The sequence below is a fragment of the Diadema setosum genome, chromosome 17 (assembly GCF_964275005.1).
Source record: "Diadema setosum chromosome 17, eeDiaSeto1, whole genome shotgun sequence".
NCBI lineage: Eukaryota > Metazoa > Echinodermata > Echinoidea > Diadematoida > Diadematidae > Diadema > Diadema setosum.
Window position 1 is genome coordinate 15,802,378 of NC_092701.1, and position 23,239 is coordinate 15,825,616.

The following is a 23,239-nucleotide window of genomic DNA, read 5'->3' on the forward strand; positions in this document are numbered from 1 at the left end:
ATAAACATAGCATTACTGTTCTGTTGGAAATAGCTCCCTATTAATACAGAAGCATGAACACTTGCAGATTCACACACTGATTTTAAATTTTCATGCGTATGGACTTTGAAAGAAGTTTCAGCTTTGAGCAGAAACATTAAAACAAAATGCCATAATGGACACAGAGACTATTCTTTACTGTTTCCATCAATTTTCTCCAACTAACTAAACCTGGAATACAGAAAATGCAGACATTGTACACCAGAGTTAATTGATATGATATTGGGTATAGTTGGTGAGTATTAATAAAGGCAAATGGTAGTAGTACTTTGTAAACTACGTGAACAGCCTTTGGTACAGCAGTCTTTCAAGGTGAGACTCTCGAAAAAGACATGTAAGAAATGACTCTTTGCACATATCAGATCTCCACTCCTGCCATCTTTTTAGACCCCAGAGAATCACAGGTTAAAGCATCTGTTTTTGAACTGTTTTACCAAATAATTCCTCTGTCCATTCTATGAGTAATGTTCTCTATTTCTTTTGTGCATTTCATAGAAAATTCTGTGGCTTGCTGACATTGGTGTGTGCACTCCCTATATAAAGTGATGACAACCTATAATAGTCAGTAACGTGAAAATGACTAGCACTATTAGCACTGCTAACGGGAAAGCATAATTTTCAGAAACCTGTTTATCTCTCATTGTTGAGCTCAAAAATGACTACAGAGACTACACTCACAGAATTTCACCCACTAGCATATAAAGTTATGTGTATCAAATGATTACTTGTGATTTTGGAACATAAAATTATTTCTAGCATTCAAGCACATCTCCACAAGTGATGTCACATCTTCCATACAGCTTGACATTATGTAAAGCATTGTAATATGTATGTTACTTTGGATTCCTGTCCATGTTTCCTTCACAAGAAAGAATTATCAGGCTACACCATTTCCTTTACAGGTCAAGGACCAGCCAACTCTTCCCCAGTCACTATGAGCATCAGATCACTAGTGTCCCCTTGTCTTCAAAATGATGGGAACTGCACAGAATGGGAAGATAGGGAAAAGGGGAAAAATATCAATTTGAAAAGAGACAGGGATTGATGGATTAACAGAATAAAGATGGATGAAATAACATGCAAACAGATACCCAGATGCTTATTGGACTTCAAAGAGTAACAACACAATAAGCCCTACTTTCAGAGTTGCCACTTCACCATATATTCACATCAAATACAAAGTAGTTTGGAATACAAAATTGAATTAAAAGACACAGTAAAACCATACAAGTAGTTATTCTAATATATTCAGTTTATTTGAGGGTCTTCTAGTGTTAATATTTTGTTGAGAGAGAGGTGGGGCTGGGGAGGAGAGAACGTTCTACAACATACTCAAGTACTGTGTACTCATTTCCAGAGACAAGCTTTCTAGAGTCCTACCACCCCTGCAGAAGTGTAAGCATCCACTAATCATCAAAATATGGTGCACACAAAGTGCACACATGAAACTGCTCTTCTCAATTTTGCCCTCCACCAAGCTCAATTCACTTTGACTCGGTTAGTGTGTATGAGTGATGTAGTAATGAGAATCTGTATTATATACACAAGCATGTGTGCAAAACTGCGTGTTGTTTTTAAATTCTACGAGTATTGCAAGCAAGTGTAGCTCACATTACTCTATTCATGTGTACATGTCTTCATATGGTTCCACAAGTTTCTAGCTGTTTGCAGTGCAGTGTTGCTCATGGTATCGAGAAGGAAATTCAAAAGCTTTTGTGTGGTTTCGTTTTTACAAAAGAGAAGATAGTAAGGTACATGAACTAGCATTTTCTATTGAAAATCATATAGTAACTTGTGAAACCTTGCATTATTTATTTCTTCATCTTTTTTGGTGAAAGTTGAAGCAATGAATATTGGATAACTATCCAACTGTAAAATATATATAAACATATAAATATGTATATATATATATATATATATATATCAACAAATCAATGTTCACTTTTCTAGCATAATGAAAGAAAACTTGCAAGTCAAGGATATGTGTACATTTTTTTTTTAATGTGTCATCTCTTTATATATTCTTTATACCACTACAAATATGTGATATAACAAACTGTAGTAGTCTTCTCATTCAAAAATGGCTGCACAGAAACTTTAAAATTTGTAACTTTTCAATAGATTGTCTGATTTTCCTTAAACTTTGCTAAGTGTTCTACTAATATTGCTGCATTTTCTCAATTCCCTTGTATTTTTGGGTTTCAATTCCCATGAAATTATTTAAATCCCTGGCAGACTTACTGAAAACGATGATAAGAATGACCAGCACAACAGCTAAGAGAAGGACCCTCATCTGTAAATGACATCAACAACAAGGCAAGAACACAGATAAAATCCAAACACCATTGGTGCTTTATCAAAATTTCATATCTACAATGTACTACCACGTTTTTATGAGCAAAATTCTGCCGCAGTTCACTAGCAACATCTGAAATTCAATTATGGTAAAACAACAAGTGAATGCTCGGTTTTCAGTAACACCTTTTCTATAAAGTGTAACAACAGCATTCCTACATGCAACAAGGCCCAAGACAAATGCATCCATTGTATATACAACAGCCAAGTTTGGTTATATGTAACAACAATAATTTTTCTTTAAAATATGAAGATTGCATCATCCATGCTGACAGGCATTTGGTGGCAGTCCCCTATACCAAGTTTCACTATTGTAATGTGAGGTCTTAAATGGGTCAGCATTTGAACTTGACTGAATAGCTGATAATCTTTTACAAAAATTGATGTTCAACTTTCTCTAATGTGATAAATCATGTCAACATATTGCCCAGTTTGTGTAATAGGGCCGTAGAAATGAAACATATTAAGAGTCAAAAAATTTCTCCTACTTGTAAAACAATATTGCAATACCTCTTCTTCGAGTAAATGCACCTTTGAAAACCATGCTTACTATGGCTGATGTGGAAAAAGTGATTGGAAAGCAATCATGGTGTGCAGCAGAAGCTAAGCACATGAGCTGCATACATTTACAAAACATTCATAATATTATATATATATATATATATATATATATATATATATATATATATGTGTATATATATGTATATATATATATATATATATATATATATATATATATATATATATATATATATATATATACATATATATACACATATATATACATTTTCTTTTTTGGTCTTTTCACATCTTTTCATTCAAATTCCTGTGATGTGAAATCATGCAGTATTTATAGACCTACTAAAACAATTTCATTTTTTTTTGTTACTACTCTGATTATGTCAAGTAATCATTACTGAGCAATTCTAATTTTGATCAAACTTCTTTGCTTTTCACACTTTTGTACTACTTTGTTGATTACCTTATATATAATTTCCTTGATTTTGGAAACATGTTTATGCTTTCACTCTCAATGCCTGTGGTGCATTTTCACAAATAATGTGTGTAATCTAAAATGGAGTCAAGATCAGGTTTCTTTCTGAATGAAAAACACATGCATCGCAGTATCATTGCCTTTTTCCAAAGTAGTGATGTGTGCTTATTTTGCTATAAAAATCATATGAAGATGTACATAGCAATCAAGACTGAGCTCAGTAGATATTTGCTTTTGCTGGCCCCATTCAGGTGCCTATTTTGTGTAAATCGAAAGAGTTTGTGAGCCCATCAGCACATGCTCTATTCATACCACACGCCCAATCGATATTTTGCATTTTTCGATGGCACATGTAGATGACTGTGGAAAGGGCATACATGCACCGCTTGACTGCTTTCGCACAGGCGGATTACTAACTTGGCTGTTCTCCCTAGACTTGCAAAAAAATATCTTGTTTGGGGGTATTGAAGGCTCTTGGAGAACTGTGGGAGGAATGGGTTAAGAAACAGCAGCTGCTGCACAAGTAGCCTTGCTGTCCGGCTGCAACCAGCCTTGAGTGTGCCAACATGTGTGGCCGGAGAAAATCGCACTTTACTGGACAAGCCCAAATGATGTAACACTAGAATTTTTACTCAAATTATTGCTTGTAAAGTCAACGAACATACAACTAGACGAACAAAGCTACAGATGCTAGCTTTAACTATAGTAAGTAGTGTGAATTGAGAATGGTTTGACAGTAACAGCTTAACACTGTCTTTACTCATCTGACTCCACTCTCTTTTCAAGGAGGCTGTCTCGACAGTCATGGTGAAGCAAACCCATTCACACTGGATATAATGAGCTTTGAGAAAACTATTAAAATAATTATATATTTTTGGAGTTCGCTTCAATGCGCTCAAGATTTCTCTTTCAATGCACTGCAGTACACTGTTGTGAATGGGTTCACTTTCCTCAGAATGGAAGTTTGTTTTCATACACAGCACCTCCAGCAATTGATAGGCTGAAAGGTTGAAAGGTATACATATATCTATTTCTCTTGGGAGACTCCCAAGAAGCCCTTAGGTAGTTCTAATGTATATGTGATGACTTGAAAGCTAATTTAAGTAAAATTGTAGTGTGCGTGTGATTATTGGGTTGTAAGTAAAGTGCAGTTTTCAACAGCAGGCCACATTTATTGTCGTGCCTGAGGCTGGTTGCGGCTGGAGAGCAGGGCTGCATGCATCGCTGCTTGCACTGCAGCTGGATTGTAGAAGATGCTGAGCCTGATTTCGACTCCATGTTGATGCATCATCACAACCATTTGTGGGATTAGTCACATGATGCGACTGTTCGTGAAACTTGTATCTAGCTCCTTGAAATATTTGACAAATGATTTGTTTTTCTAGAGGATATACAGTTTGGCGAGCATTGACAACTTTCCTCAGTGGAAAATCAGAAGGCACAACTGCGATAAGAAGACACTTCATGTACATACTCCATGGTTTTGAAACCATTTTAGTAGGTCTTTAAGTGCTCAGCTAAATCTACATAATATAAATAATGCCTCCAGCACCCTTCGGGCGGAGACATAAAAATAAAGCTGAACACCCTGCTTCCCAGCAGTTGGCTCAAAATGTACTTTTCATGTCTTACCTTGCATTGCTGCCACCAAAAATGAGATCTCAGTCCCTTTGCACTGACCTTGAAGATTGAAGCACTGTACATCAGCTCATCTGCTCATTTCAAATAAAACAAAAAAAGATGTGTGGGTTCTACTTTGTTGTCTATGTATAAAATTTGCAAATAACACATACCTCTTTCTTTTGATATCATTCTTTTTTCATTTTAAATATCTCCAAAAGCAACTCTGTTCTCCAAGCCTGTGCAATGCTATCAAGAATTTAGCTCCTGATTGTTTTCAATATGTGAGATAGAGTGTCATATTTTCTTTCAATCTACTATCTCGTATAGCCATGATTGTATCAGGGCAATTACCCCTTACTAGTTAGTGATAAGTTTAGAGGAAAAATTAGGGTTAGGTTTAGCATTAGAGTTTGGGTTAGGGTTAGGATTAGGGTCAGGGTCAGGGTCTGGGGTAATTGCTCTAGACCCACCAGGACATCAATCCCTCTTGAATGCTTAGGGTCTCTAGGAATAGCAAAGGGGATTAAGATTCTACATGGTCATTAAAAATTACTGTACGAGCTGAAATTTTCGCGGTGGTTTTATTTTCGCGAATTTCGCGAATCGCCTTTGAATCGCGAAAATAACAACACGCGAAAATAACAACGCGCAAATAACTAAGTTCAGTTAGACCCTCGCAACCGCGAAATTAACAACACGCGAAAATGTCCTCAAAGGACCAATTCGCGAAAATATCTGTACGCGAAAATTTCAGCTCGTACAGTATGACAATGGCTTGTGGTTTGTTAAAAATGTTTATGTCATGTTAAGTTAAACTAAGCTAATAGCTTTTCAGACCCAATGATCTGTAAATGATCTGTAAATGAGAACTACTACATTTGATATTAAACTTTCAGAATGCAAACACTGACTGAATGTATGATTGACTGAATGCTAATTCAGCCTAAATTGAATAACACTGTTGAACAGCTCCTCATGAAACCTATTTCAAACATGTCCAGGCATTATTCCAATGAGTGGGCAAAGGAGCACACACACAGCTAAGTATATTGACTGCTCTCACCTGTCTTCTCTTCAAGATTGTCCAGCCTCTCTCCTCGATCTATCACCTTCTCCATGTTGTCCTTCATTACATCCATCACCTCATCCACCTGGCCTTGAACTCTTGGTTTGAATACAAGAAAGCGATGTGAGTGGAAAACTGCAGTATGCATAACTGATGTATTCTGGCATTCGTCAATAGTGGGACTTCGCAGTTGTACCTACCATCTCAGTTTTTTAGCACCTTTTATATTCAGCTGACCTATATGCAATCACGGATCACCTGTTTTTATACGAATGATTTCCTTTTTCTTTTTTCTAAATTGCTCCAAACAAGCTAGGGTTCTTTTTGCAAAAAAAACCCCCAAACAACTAGAAATGTCACGATGGCGATTGGTATGCCTCTGCCATTATGCATGGTTCTCCAAAATAGGTCTTTAGTATGTCTTGACAATGTGTGGTGACAGTTTCACATAACTGGCAAAATATTAAAGGGGCCCTGAAATCCAAATGCATGTTGATTTGTGTTGATTAATGATACCCTCAACATCATTTTTGTGATGAAACGAATATCTAAAAACATCCCATATATTTCTAACAATATTTTCTATTTTTCTTTAGATTACTTGGGAACGCCCACAAAAAATCCTTCCAAACTAATATTCCTCAGATGACCTCATCTGTCAATCATTGCTAAAGTACTGAAATGTTTAACAAAAGACATTGGAATGCACCTTCCCCTCGACTCAGCATAACTTGCATGTTTCTGTGATATGAATGTGACTAACAAAAGACATGGCGAGGGAACATGTTTCTGTGATATTAATTAATAGGCCTTTTCACATCAGCCCGATGTTTTGAAATAGCGTGCTATTTGATAATGTAAATACAAATTAGCACGCCAATTGATTGAGAAAATTTCTTGAGTCCAACTCGGGAAATTTCCGCAATAGCAGGATAATCAATGCGAACTAGCGCGCTATTTGATAATGTTCGGGCTGATGTGAATAAGAAATGAAATAGCATTGCAACTGATTGACAAATTGCCCTACATCGACGTAAATAAGCACTGAATTGATCAGTGTTTTAGTAGTAGCCATGATAAAAAAATCATGGGCGTGCATACTCGAGCAGGATTCGAACCTACGACCTCCTGATCACCGGACAGGCGTCATCTCCACTAGACCATCGAGCTTTCGCCCGAAAGCAAGTGTTGGTTCTAATCCTTATAGCATGCAGCGGGTACTGCTGCATGCTATAATTTGTCAATCAGTTGCAATGAAAACATCTCGACGGAAGAAAATCATGAATTTGAATAACAAAGCAATATTTTTTATTTTTGCGGTGTTGAAATTTTCACGCATTTTGTGCAACCAGAAATTAGCGCAAATATAAAAGCACGCGAATATTTTTGCTTGCCACACGTTCCAGTAGTTACCGCCTTGATACTGCGGAATTAAAAACTCTTCTTTTAAATACCCTGCCAAGCGCAAAAAATTAGTCACCCCAAAATATCCCCTTTTACAGTAGTAGGATTCAGACATACAAATGTGCACACCACGCTACCATGAGGCGCAAGAACAATAGATTTACTGATTTATCGATAGGCTATTAGCAGGCTATTTCTGTCCATGCAAACATTTGCAAAAAAATCTTGAGGTTTGGAGTGCGATCATCATCCTGCTGTTTTGTACATGTGAATGCAGCTAATAGAAAGTTCCCAGTCTATCACATGGTCCCCGCACCTGTACCAGTTATGGTGACAGGGCTTTTTCTGTTATTTCTCCATCTCTTTGGAACAAATTCCCTCTTTACATCCAAAATGCTGAAAGTGTTGATAAGTCTAAATCACTGCAGAAAACTTATCTACCGGTATTTACTCAATCCTAATTTTTGCTGTTATTGTTATATGTACATAATGCTGTATTTTAATTTGACATTTTTTCTCTATGAATGTGCTTTACAGAAACATCAGTATTAAGTGCTATATAAGTGTTTATTATTATGATTATTATTATTATTATTATCATCATCATCATCATCATTATTCATTATTATTATTATGATTATTATTATTATTATCATTATTATCATTTACATGGATCAGATGTCTACGACATCTCAGAATAAAATACAAATCTTGAGATTTGGATCGCGAACGCAATCTCGAGATTTTTGCAAGTGTGGACACAAAAAACCCACAAATTAGTTAGTGCAATCAGCATCCCCATGCTAATCCCAAGAAATCTTGTGCTTCTTTCTGAATTGGTGCGCTAAATTTGCCTCACGTTGATGGTATGAATTTGATGGTGTCAAAATTTCAAGTCAAACTGACTTGATATGGAAACATACAGGCCGGTCACAGCTGAAATTTCATGGGTGCATCAAAGGCTATATGCACTGCAAATCTGTAGGAAAAAATGCTCAGACTTTTTAAAGCTCATTAGGATGGCCAATGACGCGACTCCCTCCTCCTCCCCCCCCCCCTTCAATGTTACATTCTGAAAGCTGATGAAATGTAAATGTGATTTGATAAGTCATCGAGGCTGAAACAAAATAGTAATTTAAAGTCAGGCTATTTCAAGCATTTGAAACAAAATATACACACAATGCACCCACGCCCTAATTCTGCTGTCAGAAAACACAATTCCAATGATTTGCTAGCTTCGACTTGGCAGGTAGTACTGCTAATTGTATACAGACATAAAAGACTTGACAAAATATTTATAATATAATGGACATAAATTCCTTTTTATATAAATTTGCTTAATATTTCATGATGCCATCTTTGCCCGGTCACACACAAGCCTATATTACATTTATATACTACATATACATCATTCATACAAAATGTGGGTTTAGGGAAATGTCAATGACTAATAAAATGTCTACAGTGTGATTCAATTCTATTATTGTATTTTTTTTTTTTAGTTCCATATGTATTCTTCATCAACTCCAGTACACAACACTGCCTGCAGTTGTATATAGTTGCAACAGAGATCTCACAAGATACTGAATCTTACTTGATGGGCACTGACAATCAGGCAATGGACAGGTTCTGTGTATGTGTGACATGTAAATCACTATACATCCACACAGGTCTCAAATGAATTACAACCAACCTCTGAATCTTAGGATCTGTGCTCCTCTGGTGATCCCTCTCATCTCCTCTTGGAGCTGGACTGCGGTTGTAAAAGAAGTCATCATCTTCCTCATCATCATGGTATTCACCAAGGAGATTTATCTAACATGAAACATGTGAAGAAGCACAGATTTCATATAGGTTGAACACAAAATACAGCAGATTCATATTCAGACCAGAGCAATGCGACTGCTACAAGGTACAGACAGTACATGAGTGTGTTCAAGCGCTCTCCCAAAGCGAAATGTAACCTACCGTGTCCATGCCAGAGGAATGCTCGAACGCTCCTGAAGTGTACCGTACTGTACTGAACCAAGCCAAAAGTGGACCACTTCCTGATGTGCTCCAAAAGGGTACCAAAAGCATACCCAAATTTTGCATGTGAAAAACGCATGTATTATGCACATACACACATACATCATGAGGTTTTCAGGAAGAAGATGAAAATGTACAATTCAGGCCCCCATTTGGACCTTCCCATCCCCCCCCCCCACCCCCCTGCCCCCAAGAGGGACATCCCTGGATCTGCTATGAACAAACTTGAAACTACAGTCATTAATGTACTCACTCATAGTATTATCTTAGCTCTATACCTTCTGATTCTAGAGAAGATTTTTAAAGATTCCTTCATTTTGGGCCCCCCCCCTGGGGCCCCTGGGTGGGGCATGGTGCCCATTTTAACAAATTGAAATCCTAACCCCCTAGGGATGCTTCCTACCAAGTTTGGTGAAAATTCGTCATGGGGTTCTCAAGAAGAAGATGAAAATGTACAATTTAGGCCCCATTAGGACCCCTCCCCACCCCCTCCCCTGGGTCCCAAGGGGGGCACCCCTGATTCTGCCATGAACAAACTTGAAACTACAGTCATCAATGTACTAACTCATAGTATTAACTTAGCTCTATCACTTCTGGTTCTAGAGAAGAAGATTTTTGACAGATTCCTTAATTTTGGGGGGTTTGGGCCCCCTGGGGGACCCCTGGGTGGGGCATGGTGCCCATTTTAACAAATTGAGTTCCTAACCCCTAGGGATGCTACCGCCAAGTTTGATGAAAATCAGTCTTGGGGTTTTCAAAAAGAAGAAGATGAAAATGTAAAAAGTTTACGCACAACGGACGACGCACGCCGGACGAAGGGCGATCGCAATAGCTCACTTGAGCCTTTGGCTCAGGTGAGCTAATAAAGAGATATAGAGCTTTGACCATTACATCATCATCGTACAGTTTTGGTTGAGACCTAATTTCAGGTTTCTAATATTTTTTGGTGAAATAATGAGAAACCTCTTTTGAAATATGAAAGAGCATGAAATTCTGTGGGGAATTCAATGTTTATTTGATGAAAATTGGTTTTGAAATTGCTGAGATATCCAAAAAAGAGCGATTCTAATAAAGTGTGGGACCCACACTTCATTACGATCGCTTTGTTTTACTTTGTTTTTGGATGTTTCAGTCATTCCAAACCCGATTTTCATCAAACAAACTTTGAATTGCTCTTAAATTGGTATGCTCTGTAGTATATCATAAGTGTTTTCTTGGTATCTCGCAAAAAGTTAAAAGCCCAATTCTCATCTCCACCAATACTGTACCATCCCTTTAATTCATTACGTTCTACCTCTGTATCAACATTCCTGGCTAAATTACCTGCAGCTAAAAGTGTCATTTTAAAAAAAAAAGGTTCAATGACCTTTGACCTCCAGGTATATGCCCTGCAAATCTACTCTGCAAATCTATACCTTATTGCGAACACCTACGCCATTTATTAAGAAAGTCAAGGTTTAAGTACCTCTGCAAATTAACACCTCATTACGAATACCTATGCCATTTACCAAGAAAGTCAAGATTTTATTCCCTTTGGACCCATGTTTGAGGTCGCCACTCAAAAATATATGAAGTATGGGCCAAACTGGATCTGCCATACAGATAGGAAGAGAATGGGGATTCATGTCTCACTAAATACATTGTAATGACCAGCCATTCTCTGAGGAAGATAGATCTTTATAATGTTAATTACTTTCTGCCATCCCTACTAATAAAAGATGAACAATACACAATACGCATTTTCACATCAGCCCGATGTTTCGAAATAGCGCGCTATTTTTCTGACTTGGGACATTAAAAAATATCTCGAGCTTGGATTTTTATTGGGCTGATGTGAAAACGCCTAATGATAAAGACACAGAGATGCACGAATAGAAATCAAACAAAGATTGAGGATGTTAAAATAAAAAATTACTTGACTGGGCATGTCACACACTAATCTGATGATTTATAAAGAACTATACTTTATCATATCTCGATTACACAATGTGTAAGTTTCACGTCTCAGAATCAGGCCTAAACAGAAAACAAATAAAATCAGTTTTCAAGGAGGGTACAATTTCAAACACTTTCACAACATACATCTCTGATTTACACTTTGGCATATATTTCCGGATGGGGCTGACTTTTGTTTGATATTGTGTTATCATTAAGTGACATTTCATTTAATTCAATGAATAAATAAGCAAAATATACCCTTGACGTTAGGTTCGTGTTTAAAATGCCTCTTCAGATTACTGACAAAGATGGTGGCTTCAAACCTGGATCATCAAGGGCACAAATGCACCTGTGGATTTTTTCATTTTTTATTTTTTTGCCCGTCCACAGAAAACTGGCAGCTATTTGAATGATAATTGCCAGTTGGAACTCAAGCTCTTGAACCACCTACTGTAACACAAAATATTCTCACAGCATGAAATTGTCATGAATTGGAGCCGACAGTCTATTCTTGGCATGAAAATTTCGCGAATTGCCACTTGCATTCAATGCACATAGTGTAGACAAGAACTTTGCATGCATTTTAATTTTTGTGAATCTAGGCTCTCACAAATTTGCAAAATTAAAATGCACAAAAACATTTCTGGTTTTGCAGTATACTTCAATCCCATTCTATTGCTGGTGAGAACACACAACACACAAGCATGCAATATAATCTTGAGTATCAATAGCAAAATGTTTCAACATCAAATTATACACTTACTCTTTCATTTTCTTTGGACCCAGCAAGGTCACTATTTCTCAGGTATTTCTTGAACTTCGGAGGCATTTTTCATCTGGAACTCATGGTTCATTTATGAAGTCTCAGTTGATAACCTGACCTGTACAGAGAACTACAGAAATCATGTAAAAATTATTCCATTGATTTAAAATATAACAACACTTTCTGTTCAAGAGTATTTGCATATCAATAAAGAGTATGACAATAGAGAATACATAATGAAAATATGCAGCATCCACAAATACATGACAAACTGTACATAAAACTCAACAAAGCTGGCAAGAAATCACAAAAACTGTACATTACTAGTGTGCAGCCCTGGTATAGACCTTGGGAAATTTCCCCTTAAGTGTTTTAGTACTTTCATGATTGAATGTCATACAGTTCCGACATTGATACTAATATTAAATTGAGGAAAAGGAAGAGAGGTTTGCAACACAAAGCAAGTGCCATAATGTGTCTTGCCCATTCGGGTACAAGAAATTGTATGCGAATGGGATATAACAGATTAAAACTAGAAATGTCGCTACGGCGACTGGTGTATGCCTCCGCCATAATACATGGTTCTCCTAATAGGTCTATAGTACAATGTCTTGACAATGTGTGATGACAGTTTCACACAATTGGCAAAATATTAAAATGACAGGTTTGCCACAAATGTGCTGAATGTTCACTTTCCTAGAACTAGGTTCAATTGGATGAATGATTAAAACATCAAGAGTGCAGGTATTTGGGGGAACTGATGATTTTCACTTGACTTTTGACCCTTTTACAAGTTTATGCATTGAGTAATTTTCAAGGTATTGAGAAAAAGTATAATTTCAGTATCAAATGGTAAAATAGTATTATCAAAACCTGGCCTTTGACCTTTGACCCCACAGTTCCAAAGAGAATCACTGTTAGGTAGAACATGCATAAATATGTAAGTTTCATGACAATACCTTGAGTTATTTTTGAGATATGGAGGAAAAAGTGCAATTTAGCACTTTCACTTGACCTTTGACCTTTTGGCAAGAAACTTCCCACAGAATATATATTGGGTTATACATGCATACATCAAGTTTTAAAAAAATCCTTCAGGCACTGCATAAATATAAGGAAAGTAGTTATATTTTGAGGAGTTGACCTTGACCTTTGACCCCTGACCTTTGACCCATGACCCCCAACTTCCCTATCACTGCCCATCGGTACAAGCATATATACTAAGTTCCATGAAGATACCTTGAACCATTTGCGAGATATGGAGAAAAACAAGAAATTTCAATTTTTTTTTTCACAAAATAACCTGTGACCTTTGACCTTAGACCCTGTGACCCTAAAATCCACACAAAGTATCATCCCCCAAGGATATACCCTCATACCAAGTTTGATGCAAAACCACCACACGGTTCTTGAGATATCGACAAAAACAAAACGGGACGTACGGACGTACGGACGGACGGACGACCCGAAAACATAATGCCTCCGGCCACTTCGTTGGCGGAGGCATAAAAAGAGATATAACAGATAAAAAGGGTAAAAATTTTTGGCAAAAAAGAAATGTGCCATAAAGACTTAACATTGGGCCCTTAAAGTTTGTTGACCCCTGCCTGTGACCTTTGACCTTGTGGTGACCATCTACTCCCCAAGGGACATCTACCATCCAAGTTTAGTCACAAACGGATCTATGGATCAAAAGTTATGACCCATAATAGAAATGCGCCATAAAAACTTAACATTGGGCTCTAGAAGTTCCTTGACCCATGCTTGTGACCATTGACCTTGTGATGACCATCCACTCCCCAAAGGACATCTACCATCCAAGTTTGGTCACAAATGGAGTTATGGATCAAAAGTTATGACCCATAATAGAAACACGCCATAAAAACTTAACATTGAGCCCTAAAGTTCATTGACCCCTGCCTGTGAGCTTTGACCTTGAGGTGACCTTCATATCTGGTAAAATGTGAAACTTTGTATGACCCCTCTTCCCTCGAAGTTTGATTGCAATTAAAGCCCAGAGTAAAGAGTTATTGAAGTTTTTGTAGCGTTACGGCCAGATGACAGACGCCGCAGGCGATCCCTTAGTCTCCCCTCACCTCCGTTGGGCTCGACAAAAATACGCAGACGGACATCTTTCACATTGTGCGTTGTGGACAATGTATTCATAGCCCATGTGAAATCTTATCCAATAATATGCTAGAAATGTTTAGTTGACAGATATATCAATAAGACATCTAAACATGAAATGTGTCTGGCTAAGAAAATGCACAGACAAAAGTCTTTCATATTTGTGTTGTGGACAATGTAGTCATACCTCATATGAATGCTTAGGAAAGCAAATTGCTAAAAATGTGCGATTGAGATATATTTTGACAATAAATCCAAGCCATGGGATGTGTCTGGCGAGAAAATGTGCCAACAGAAATCTTTCATAATATATGCATCGTGGACAAGGTAGGTGCCTAATCATATCCCATGTGAAACATGATCAGAGCAATAATGTGAATATTTTTTTCCATATTAATGCGCTTAGAAATATCAGTATTAATCAAATGCTATACAAGTATTTATTTATTATTATTATCATTATCAATCTCTGATATTTTGGTGATATCCTTATGTTATAAGATGTGCCTTCTGAAAAAAAAAATGTGCAGATAGCTTTTGTTTTGTTTTCATATTCCATCATTTTGGCTCATAATATGTGAGCTGTTACCATGGCAACATACTTTTTGTCACTGTCAAGAAATGTGTCATGCTGACCTATATCCTAAGACAAACATTCAATATGAATTCCATGAGAATTGGACGAACACTGATGAAGCAGTTTTGCCATGAAGCATTTTGCTGTATATTTTACCAATAACATGCCGTTACCATGGCAACGCACTTTTTGCCACTGCGGAAATATGTGTCTTGCACATTAACATATTCAGATGAACATCTGTACCTAATTTCATAAAAATTGATCAAAAACTGTGGGAGGAGTTCGCGACGCAAGATTTGTACCCATTTTTGCCCATAATATGCCGTTACCATGGCAACATACTTTTGGGTACTGTCAAAAAATACGTCTTGCACATCTACAACCCAAGGCACACATCTGTGCCAAGTTTTATGGGAATCGGTTGAAAACTGAGGAAGTAGTTCGCGACGCAAGATTTGCAACGGACCGACCGCCCGACCGTCCGCTGATTCCTTTATACCCCCTTCAAACTTCGTTTGGCGGGGGTATAATTAGGGGGATACGGGCAAACAACCTAAGCTAACAGGAGGAAAAAGAACTGAAGAAAATCCCCATTAGTTAAACACATAATTATCGTTAAGACGTCTTTGACATTCCCTAAATTCACATGCTTTATCAATGGGAGAACGGGCGGTCGATTAAAATGATGAGCTTGCAACGGTGCACAGTAAAAAATGTCACTTGCACTTGTCACTGAGAATTCCGCGCATATGGTACGAGTTAACAATCTGAGCCCAGGATATGAATTTGCAGTAATTTTTTGCCTCTAAGTAGGTGGAACTGAGAGGTATTTTCTATGATACAAGGTATGCAATCAAAAAGTGATGAGTATAGACATAGAAGGTCCAACTATCACAGTCCAACCTCTCCCATCTGGACATGTTGGGACCGGTGCTCATCCGGACAAGGGATTTGGCTGGATATGGGAGACTCAATGTTTATAAATGCAGACTGCCGAAGATGATCACCTGGGGTGGTATTCTGAGACCGTTTTATCTCTGTTGTAAGTCTGTTGTAGCAAATCGGTATTCTGAACACCGTTTTATCTCTGTTGTAACTTGTGTTGTAACTTGTGTTTTATCTTGCGCTCTCTTTGCCTGCGCATACCATTGTCTTAGGGTATGCGCACGCGCGTACAAGTGGGCGCAAACCTGAACACCCATTAGATTACACGGTATTCTGAAAACTGTTTTATCTTCTGTTGTAAGTCATGCTCCGTGCAAATTTATGCTTCTGAGATAAAACAGGGTGGAAGGTGTTTTAACTCTGTTGTAACTTTCATTTCAACTTCTGTTTGTATATAGTGAGATAAGTTATTAACTCAGTATTGTGGTATGCGAGTTCAAAATATAAAAAAATACAAGATATAAAAACAATGCATGTACAGAATGGCAAAAGATAAAGCAGTTTGACAAAATGTAAACTCATTCCACAATACAAAATTTGGTAACAGTAATACGCGTAGCATAATATGCACATAGGTAAAAACACAAACACATGAACAGAAAGGTTACCGGCACCGCCGGCAGTTTGCTTAAAGCACCAAAACACAAACTCATAAATACAAAACTTCCTAGTCTATACCATGCCAGAGACTTTCTTTACAAAAAGTTTTCTCTGAATTATACTTAATTGTTAAAAGAAGTAAAAGTCGTTTAATTCTATTTGTGGCACCGTTTATGATTATTCATCTTTCAAAATATTAAACTTTTATGATTTTACTGTCTTCACCAATAAGAATTCATTTTGAGTACCTTTATGTGTTTCAAAAGATATTTCTTAAGTGCTTGTTCTCGGAGAAGTTTCAAAAAGCAGACATTGGATATTAATTTTTCCCAAATATCAGGAAGTCAATTAGATCTAATCTTCTGAATGCCGTGAGTGCCGTTAACAAACAATAATAGTTAACAAAACACAATAAGCGTGATATTTCCCATCCCTCTAATGGACAATCATGTGCAAATAATAATAATAATAATTATTATTATCATTATTATTATCATTATAATGATAATAACATGGTATTGCAAGGACCTATTTATTAAGCGTCTAGTTCCCCATAAACCATGAAATTTGGATTCCTCTCATAAACGACAAATATCTTATTAATTTCTAAACAAAATCTCAAATAAAATGACTCAGTTTGAGATAGCTTTTTGAATCCCCATACTGCACGAACTATACGTCAAAATCTGTAAGAAAGCATAGGTATGATCAAGCTTCTGTTGTAACTTTATTTATTCTCTGGCTCTCTTTACCTGCGCATGCCATTGTCCTATTTGTGCGCACGCCAGAGAATGAGCGCTTGTTAAAACGTGCAAAGTTAAGCAAGGCGCATTTGCCCAAGGGAGCAATCTTATTGGTTCAAATGTCTTAGATGCTACTTCTAACAATATTTCCTGTTGGATATTATTTTTGCGATGGGCGTGGTTTTCATGACTTACAACACCGTTAAAACAGTTTTCAGAATACCGATTTACAACTGTTTTAGCGGTGTTGTAACTCACAGACTTACAACACAAGTTACAACACAAGTTACAACAGAGATAAAACGGTGTTCAGAATACCACCCCTGTACCCTGTCCTGATTTAATGAAAAGTTTACTGTCAATGTTCTTGCAGTGACTTGGGAGTAGCAAATGTCTGAATGCATGTTATTTCTCAAAGATGAAAATTAGATGTGAATGTATGTTAATCATGTTGGGAATAATATGTAATTCATGTGAGTTTGTGTGAGTGTGTTTCATGTGATTTTTGAGGGGTTTCCTGGCTGACTGGTGAAGATCTTGTGATCGTTAGAGTTTTTTCCTGTAAAGTTGGAGAGAGTTAAATAAGCAGTACCGTGCGGACGGGGGAGTCAAGGACATGCGTGATCACCATTTGTTTTGCGTGCATTGTGCCACCTTGCTGTATTGGGTTGGTTGTGTACATGGCCGGCCCGCGCCGACACTGCCTGCGCGCGTAGCAAGCCGGCTGGATCGAAAGGGGCCCCACCGTGCTACAAAGGTTGACTGACTAAAAGGTTGCATCATTTGTTAAGAAAAGAAACTGAACTGAATTATCACAATCACAAATTACTACAGTCTGTCGTAAATGTGGATTTAGGTTTGGTTCGGGGATACCAATTATCCAGCTAGATTCTGATTTTTTTTTTGTGCTACGGTAATGTTAGGCCTAGGCAGGCCATCATAGTGTGACAAAACAAACAACTGCCAGCCAGTGACAGCCAATTGAATAGCCACATTATGCTATCATATTTGGTCATATGAACCTGCAAGATTATGAGGGCATCAGAAAACTTAAGCAGATTTTCCATAATTCTTTAATGGCTTTAGTTATATTGGTCGATCGATGTTTATTGCTGTAATTCCCTCATTCACTGAATGGTCATATCAATGGTCATAATTAGTTAATTGTAACATGCAAAATATAAGGGAATCAAGAAACAGGGGCACACTTTCCACAATTCTTTGGTGGCTTAGTAGATGGTAGGGATTTATTCCTGCTACATTGTATGGGGGTAGCACTACCGTACAAAAGGGAATGGAACCATAACTCTCAATGTGAAGATGAATAAAGAAATACATGTATTTATAATACATATCCAGGTGAAGTAGGTCTACGCAAATAGAAATACACTATGCAAGTAAAATGAAATATGTTGAACTTCTTACCTACATAATGTACATACATGTATGTGTAATTGTCTTTTTAGTTAATTGTCCCACTGAGCTGTGACACTACAAAATATTGTGATGTTCTTGTTTTTTTTTTCTGACATAATTCACAAATATGTTAAACTTAACATTACATTTTACCAGATTTAGCCTCTACTCCAGATACATAGAATAAACTAAGTATTGAATCTATATACACAATTAGGTCAATATGAATTATGTACAGTTGAACCTCTCGTATCCGGACAAGTCGGGACCGGGGCTCATCCGGATAAGGGATTTGGCCGGATACGGGAGACTCAATGCTCTATACATGTACATATACATAGGTCCTACACATGTACTGATGTAGCCAATTGTAGTACCACATGTAGTAATGTGTATACTGCAACCTTTTCATTGTTACACTCAGTAACAGACCCCAAAATAGAGGTGTATGTTAATGTTGGAAGTAATATGTAATTCATGTGTGTTTGTGTAGGAGTTCTCAAGGAGTTGGGAATCCCCCTTTCCTCCCGTAATTATTAAAAAAAAAAAAAAAAAAATCACGACGAGATTGCGTCCGTATAACAGAGAGATCCGGATAAAGGGAGGCCGGATAAGAGAGGTTCAACTGTAGCTTTAGAATAGAGATCTATCGTCTAGCAGCTAGTAGATCACACACTGATACAGACTTATAATCATGAAATTGAAATAGTTGTACAGTAATTCTACTGTCGCTTCCTAGCAAACTGCAAACTAAAAGTTCTACAATCCACAATATGATTTTACAGCCATTATGAGAGTCTGATATTAAATCACTAGAGCTGATTTTTTTTTTTGATTCCCCAACTTCTAACTCAGTACTTGGAGTGTAGTTAGAATCCAAAATCCAAGCAATTTCAAGTGAGCTGCCATCAACATCCTACAATGTATTTAGAACTGAGCATTTAACAACCACATGCAATCACTATCACTTTACTTCTGCATTCCATGCAAATTACCATAGATCAAATAGGTACATAACGTTAATATGAGCAAGTTGGTCCTTGTCCGTACCACGCCAGTGCGCGTTTTAACAAGGTAGGACGAAAAGCGCAGGCCTACGGACACGGCGATGTGACACGCAGCAACCACTAAAAAATGTTGTTCAGCAGCTCTCTGTTCCAAGTTTCCATGAATGTAATTTGCTTATACACATCCAGTGAAACAAAATGAGCATTGTAACAATTGCTTTAGGACCTAAATTTAATATAAATGGCAACATAACACAGTGGGTCAACTTATAAAAAGTCACGCACCTTTCTTATCTTCTCGTGAGCACATTTTTCATTCTACTAATGCAAAAAGTAGCATATTTAGCTCCGACTCTGATCCTTTCTCTCTTCAAGGGAAAAAAATCTAACGAACTCATACTCTTGACCTACGTCATAAACACATCCATGTATAATCACCATAAAGTTTTCTAAAAAGTAAAAAATTGATATAAAAAATATTACAGATTTGCCAAAACCTTACAAATATTACGTACCGGTACAAATATTTTCCTCCACAATTTTTGTTTTGTGATGGTCAAGTTTAAAAGCCAGAAAATTGTATTTTTTTAAAATCAATTTCGTGATACTTCCACTAGTTCCAGACATTTCATAAAAATGCATATGTGACCCGCTATAACAAAAGGATCCGAAAGTCGGGGGAGGACATTTTTCTGAAAATGACACGACATATAACTTCCCTTACTCTTCCACTTCAATTTCATATATAACACAACTCATAAAAGTACTCGGTTGTGGAGATATCGATGATTTTATTAGCATGTAAAGTGGTTGAGGAAATCAGAGTTTCGAGAAAAATGCCTTCAAAATTTTCCTTCCGACGCTGTCATGATCAAGGGGAGGCGAGACAGTTTTCACCGCTTGACAATAGAAGGTATGCTCCTAGTGACCTCCGCGATGTTCATTCAAGCTTAGCGCCAGCGGTCTACGCACGACCAATCAATAACCAGGATGCCACACACTGACCAATAAGATCACTCCCTCGTTGCTAGGGGTGGAGTCTAGCTGCGGCGCTTAATCCAAATCTTCGGACACGTTTCTGTTAAGGTGAAAGTCGGAAAATCATGGTCCAGAAAAACGCTGACTTCTTGCCTTTCTTTGATTATTTACCTTCAAAATTTCGGCAGAGGATAGTCCAAACATTAGGCTACAAAATTATGCCAAAAACAGAAATCCAATTGTTTTGACCAATTTTGATGATGTGACTTCGTCTTCAAACTCGATTTTCTCGGCTCAGCCGTCAGCGACTTTTTAGGATCCTTTTGTTGTAGCGGCCGGGTCACATACATGTGTATTCATATTTGAATATTCATTAGAATAGAGTGATAGGGAATTTCATTGGCTGTAGTAATCTTGACAGACAGCAACCATGGAAAGAATAAAATAGGAAACTGAAAGAAAACGTTTTTAAATGCGAATTTTTGGGGTGTGCATACGCACAAAATGGCCGCGCCCACAAAGAGCAGAAGGTTTCAGTACGTGTACCCGATTATGCGGAGAGTACCGTAGCAGGACATTTGCCTTCCAAAATGGCGACCTCCGCCCAACGGAGCCATCGCGACATGGATTATTTTCAAGTTTGTTTTTATTCTTCTCAGCTTTAACAAACTGATTTAGTCAAAACGTATATTACAATATACAATTGTACATTTAAAAAGTAGGATGGGGGGTTGGGTGACCGGAACAAAGACGCTTAACTAATAAGACACGAAAGTGCGCGCTAATCCTGTACAAAACAAATGGACAGCGCGCAGTCTTCAAGCGTATTACGCACGTCACCTGAGACGCACTGTCTTGACGCTTGATTAAAACAACAGCAGCGGCTTCAGGGACAGCGCGTCTCAGGTGATGTGTGTCTTTGCCCGAGACGCGCTGTCGTTGAAGATGTTGTTGTTTATCAAGCGTTTTTGATTGTGAGATCATGTTGTTGCCAAATTTTAACCTCCACGAAATAATCCTTATTACTCTAAAATCTCGTTCTTCAAAATTATCCCCTTAATCGAAAAAAAGCTATGACTATAATTTTTAAATCTTTGTAAGAATACCACTACCTTTGGAAATGATGTTTCTAGGTGTACTGAGTTTGTACTTAGCTCTCTTTTGTATCGTCATGTAGGGTAGCCATTTTGTGTTCATTTTTATCGCGCGCCTTCGTATCTTATTATCTCTACTATCTTTGGTCCGGACACTTAAGACTCTCGCGTACTGACTTGCTTATTCTACTTTGAATACGCATTTACGCGCAGCTCCTCACTGACAAACAACTGTTTATGTAGGTGCGTCATTGTCAAACCAGACGCACTTTACAGTACGCGTCCGGTCCCACAACCTGTCCAGACACCCAATGACTGGGTAACAACTTCTTGGCTGCCTAATGATGAATTTAGGAGGTTAAAAAAGGTGTAGGCCTCGGTGAAGAAATGTGGATTTTACAACAAATTATTGTTATGTTACTTTACGACCACCAGGATTGATTGCCTAGCATGATACACATAACGTTAGAATGTGTTAGACGTGTGACTATGGTCAGGCCTAACGTTACACTACAGCTTGTTTATTCCGAAGGCTCTTCAGTCCGAAGATTCGTTATTCTGAAGGTTCGTTATTCCGAATTTCATTTTCGGATTAACAAATCTTCGGAATTCGCCACAAATGTTCGGATTAACAAACCCTTTTTCATTTTCGGATTAACGAACCTCTAGGTAGGGCCTATATAGGGAACCTGTGTGTTTCGGATTAACGAACCTTCAGAATAACGAACCTTCGGAAGAGCGAACCTTCGGAATAACAAACAGCACCCGTGACTATAACTGCGACCAGCAGCCCCAACGTACATTCCGGGGCTACCGTGACTAGAAATCCTTATAATATAGCCTGTCTAGGCCTAGATAGATCTAACGTTAGGTGCCTATAATAGGCCTAGGGCCTATATAAGATTAGCCCGACCAGACGCTGTTAATACGCTACGCGAATGCTACGTATGTACAGCGGCGACTGGGCTGTGTATAGTTAATATAAGATCAGACGCGCACAGCCCATCCCAGTCGCTGTATGTAGTTCGCACAGCGTATTAATGATTAACAGCGTCTGGTCGGGCTACAGACGTGTTAGATTCTAAGTTTGACCGACAAGTAAAGTTTATACAGGGCTGCCAACTCTCACTCACTGAGAGTGAGACTCACTCATTTTGGTCTTTTCTCACTCTAAAACTTTATTTCATTTGCATGCACTTCTATTGATCTCACTCATTTTGACTCCTAAATTACAATATTGGCCTATGGGAGTCTCACTCTCAACTAGTTTCCAATGTTGGCAGCCCTGGTTTATATCTATTATAAATGAGAGGTTTTTCGCGGAATTAGACATAAGGTCCTAACGTTAGTTAGACCTACTTGTCGCTACGATAATCTACGTACAGCGACTGGGCTGTGTATACAGTAGTTAAATTAAAGTTAACCATGCTAACGTTTGAATAGACGTTGGATCATTCAAGTCTAGGAACAGTCCCGTCAATAACTTTGATCCGTGACTTACACATGCGGCACTTGTTCGACAGCAGCATCTTGCACTCT

At 37.8% G+C, this 23,239-nt stretch overlaps 1 protein-coding gene across 1 annotated transcript; it reads right to left on the reverse strand.

Annotated features, from left to right (window-relative positions):
- Positions 1 to 351: 351 nt before the first annotated feature.
- Positions 352 to 23,239, reverse strand: LOC140240811 (vesicle-associated membrane protein 4-like). The gene is made up of 7 exons (XM_072320583.1): positions 23,202 to 23,239; positions 12,211 to 12,340; positions 9,175 to 9,296; positions 6,075 to 6,175; positions 5,021 to 5,100; positions 2,281 to 2,332; positions 352 to 1,020 (listed from the first exon to the last, which is right to left on the reverse strand). The coding sequence occupies exons 2-7, from the start codon at positions 12,274 to 12,276 to the stop codon at positions 989 to 991; spliced, it is 453 nt and encodes a 150-aa protein (XP_072176684.1). The 5' UTR covers positions 12,277 to 12,340; positions 23,202 to 23,239; the 3' UTR covers positions 352 to 988.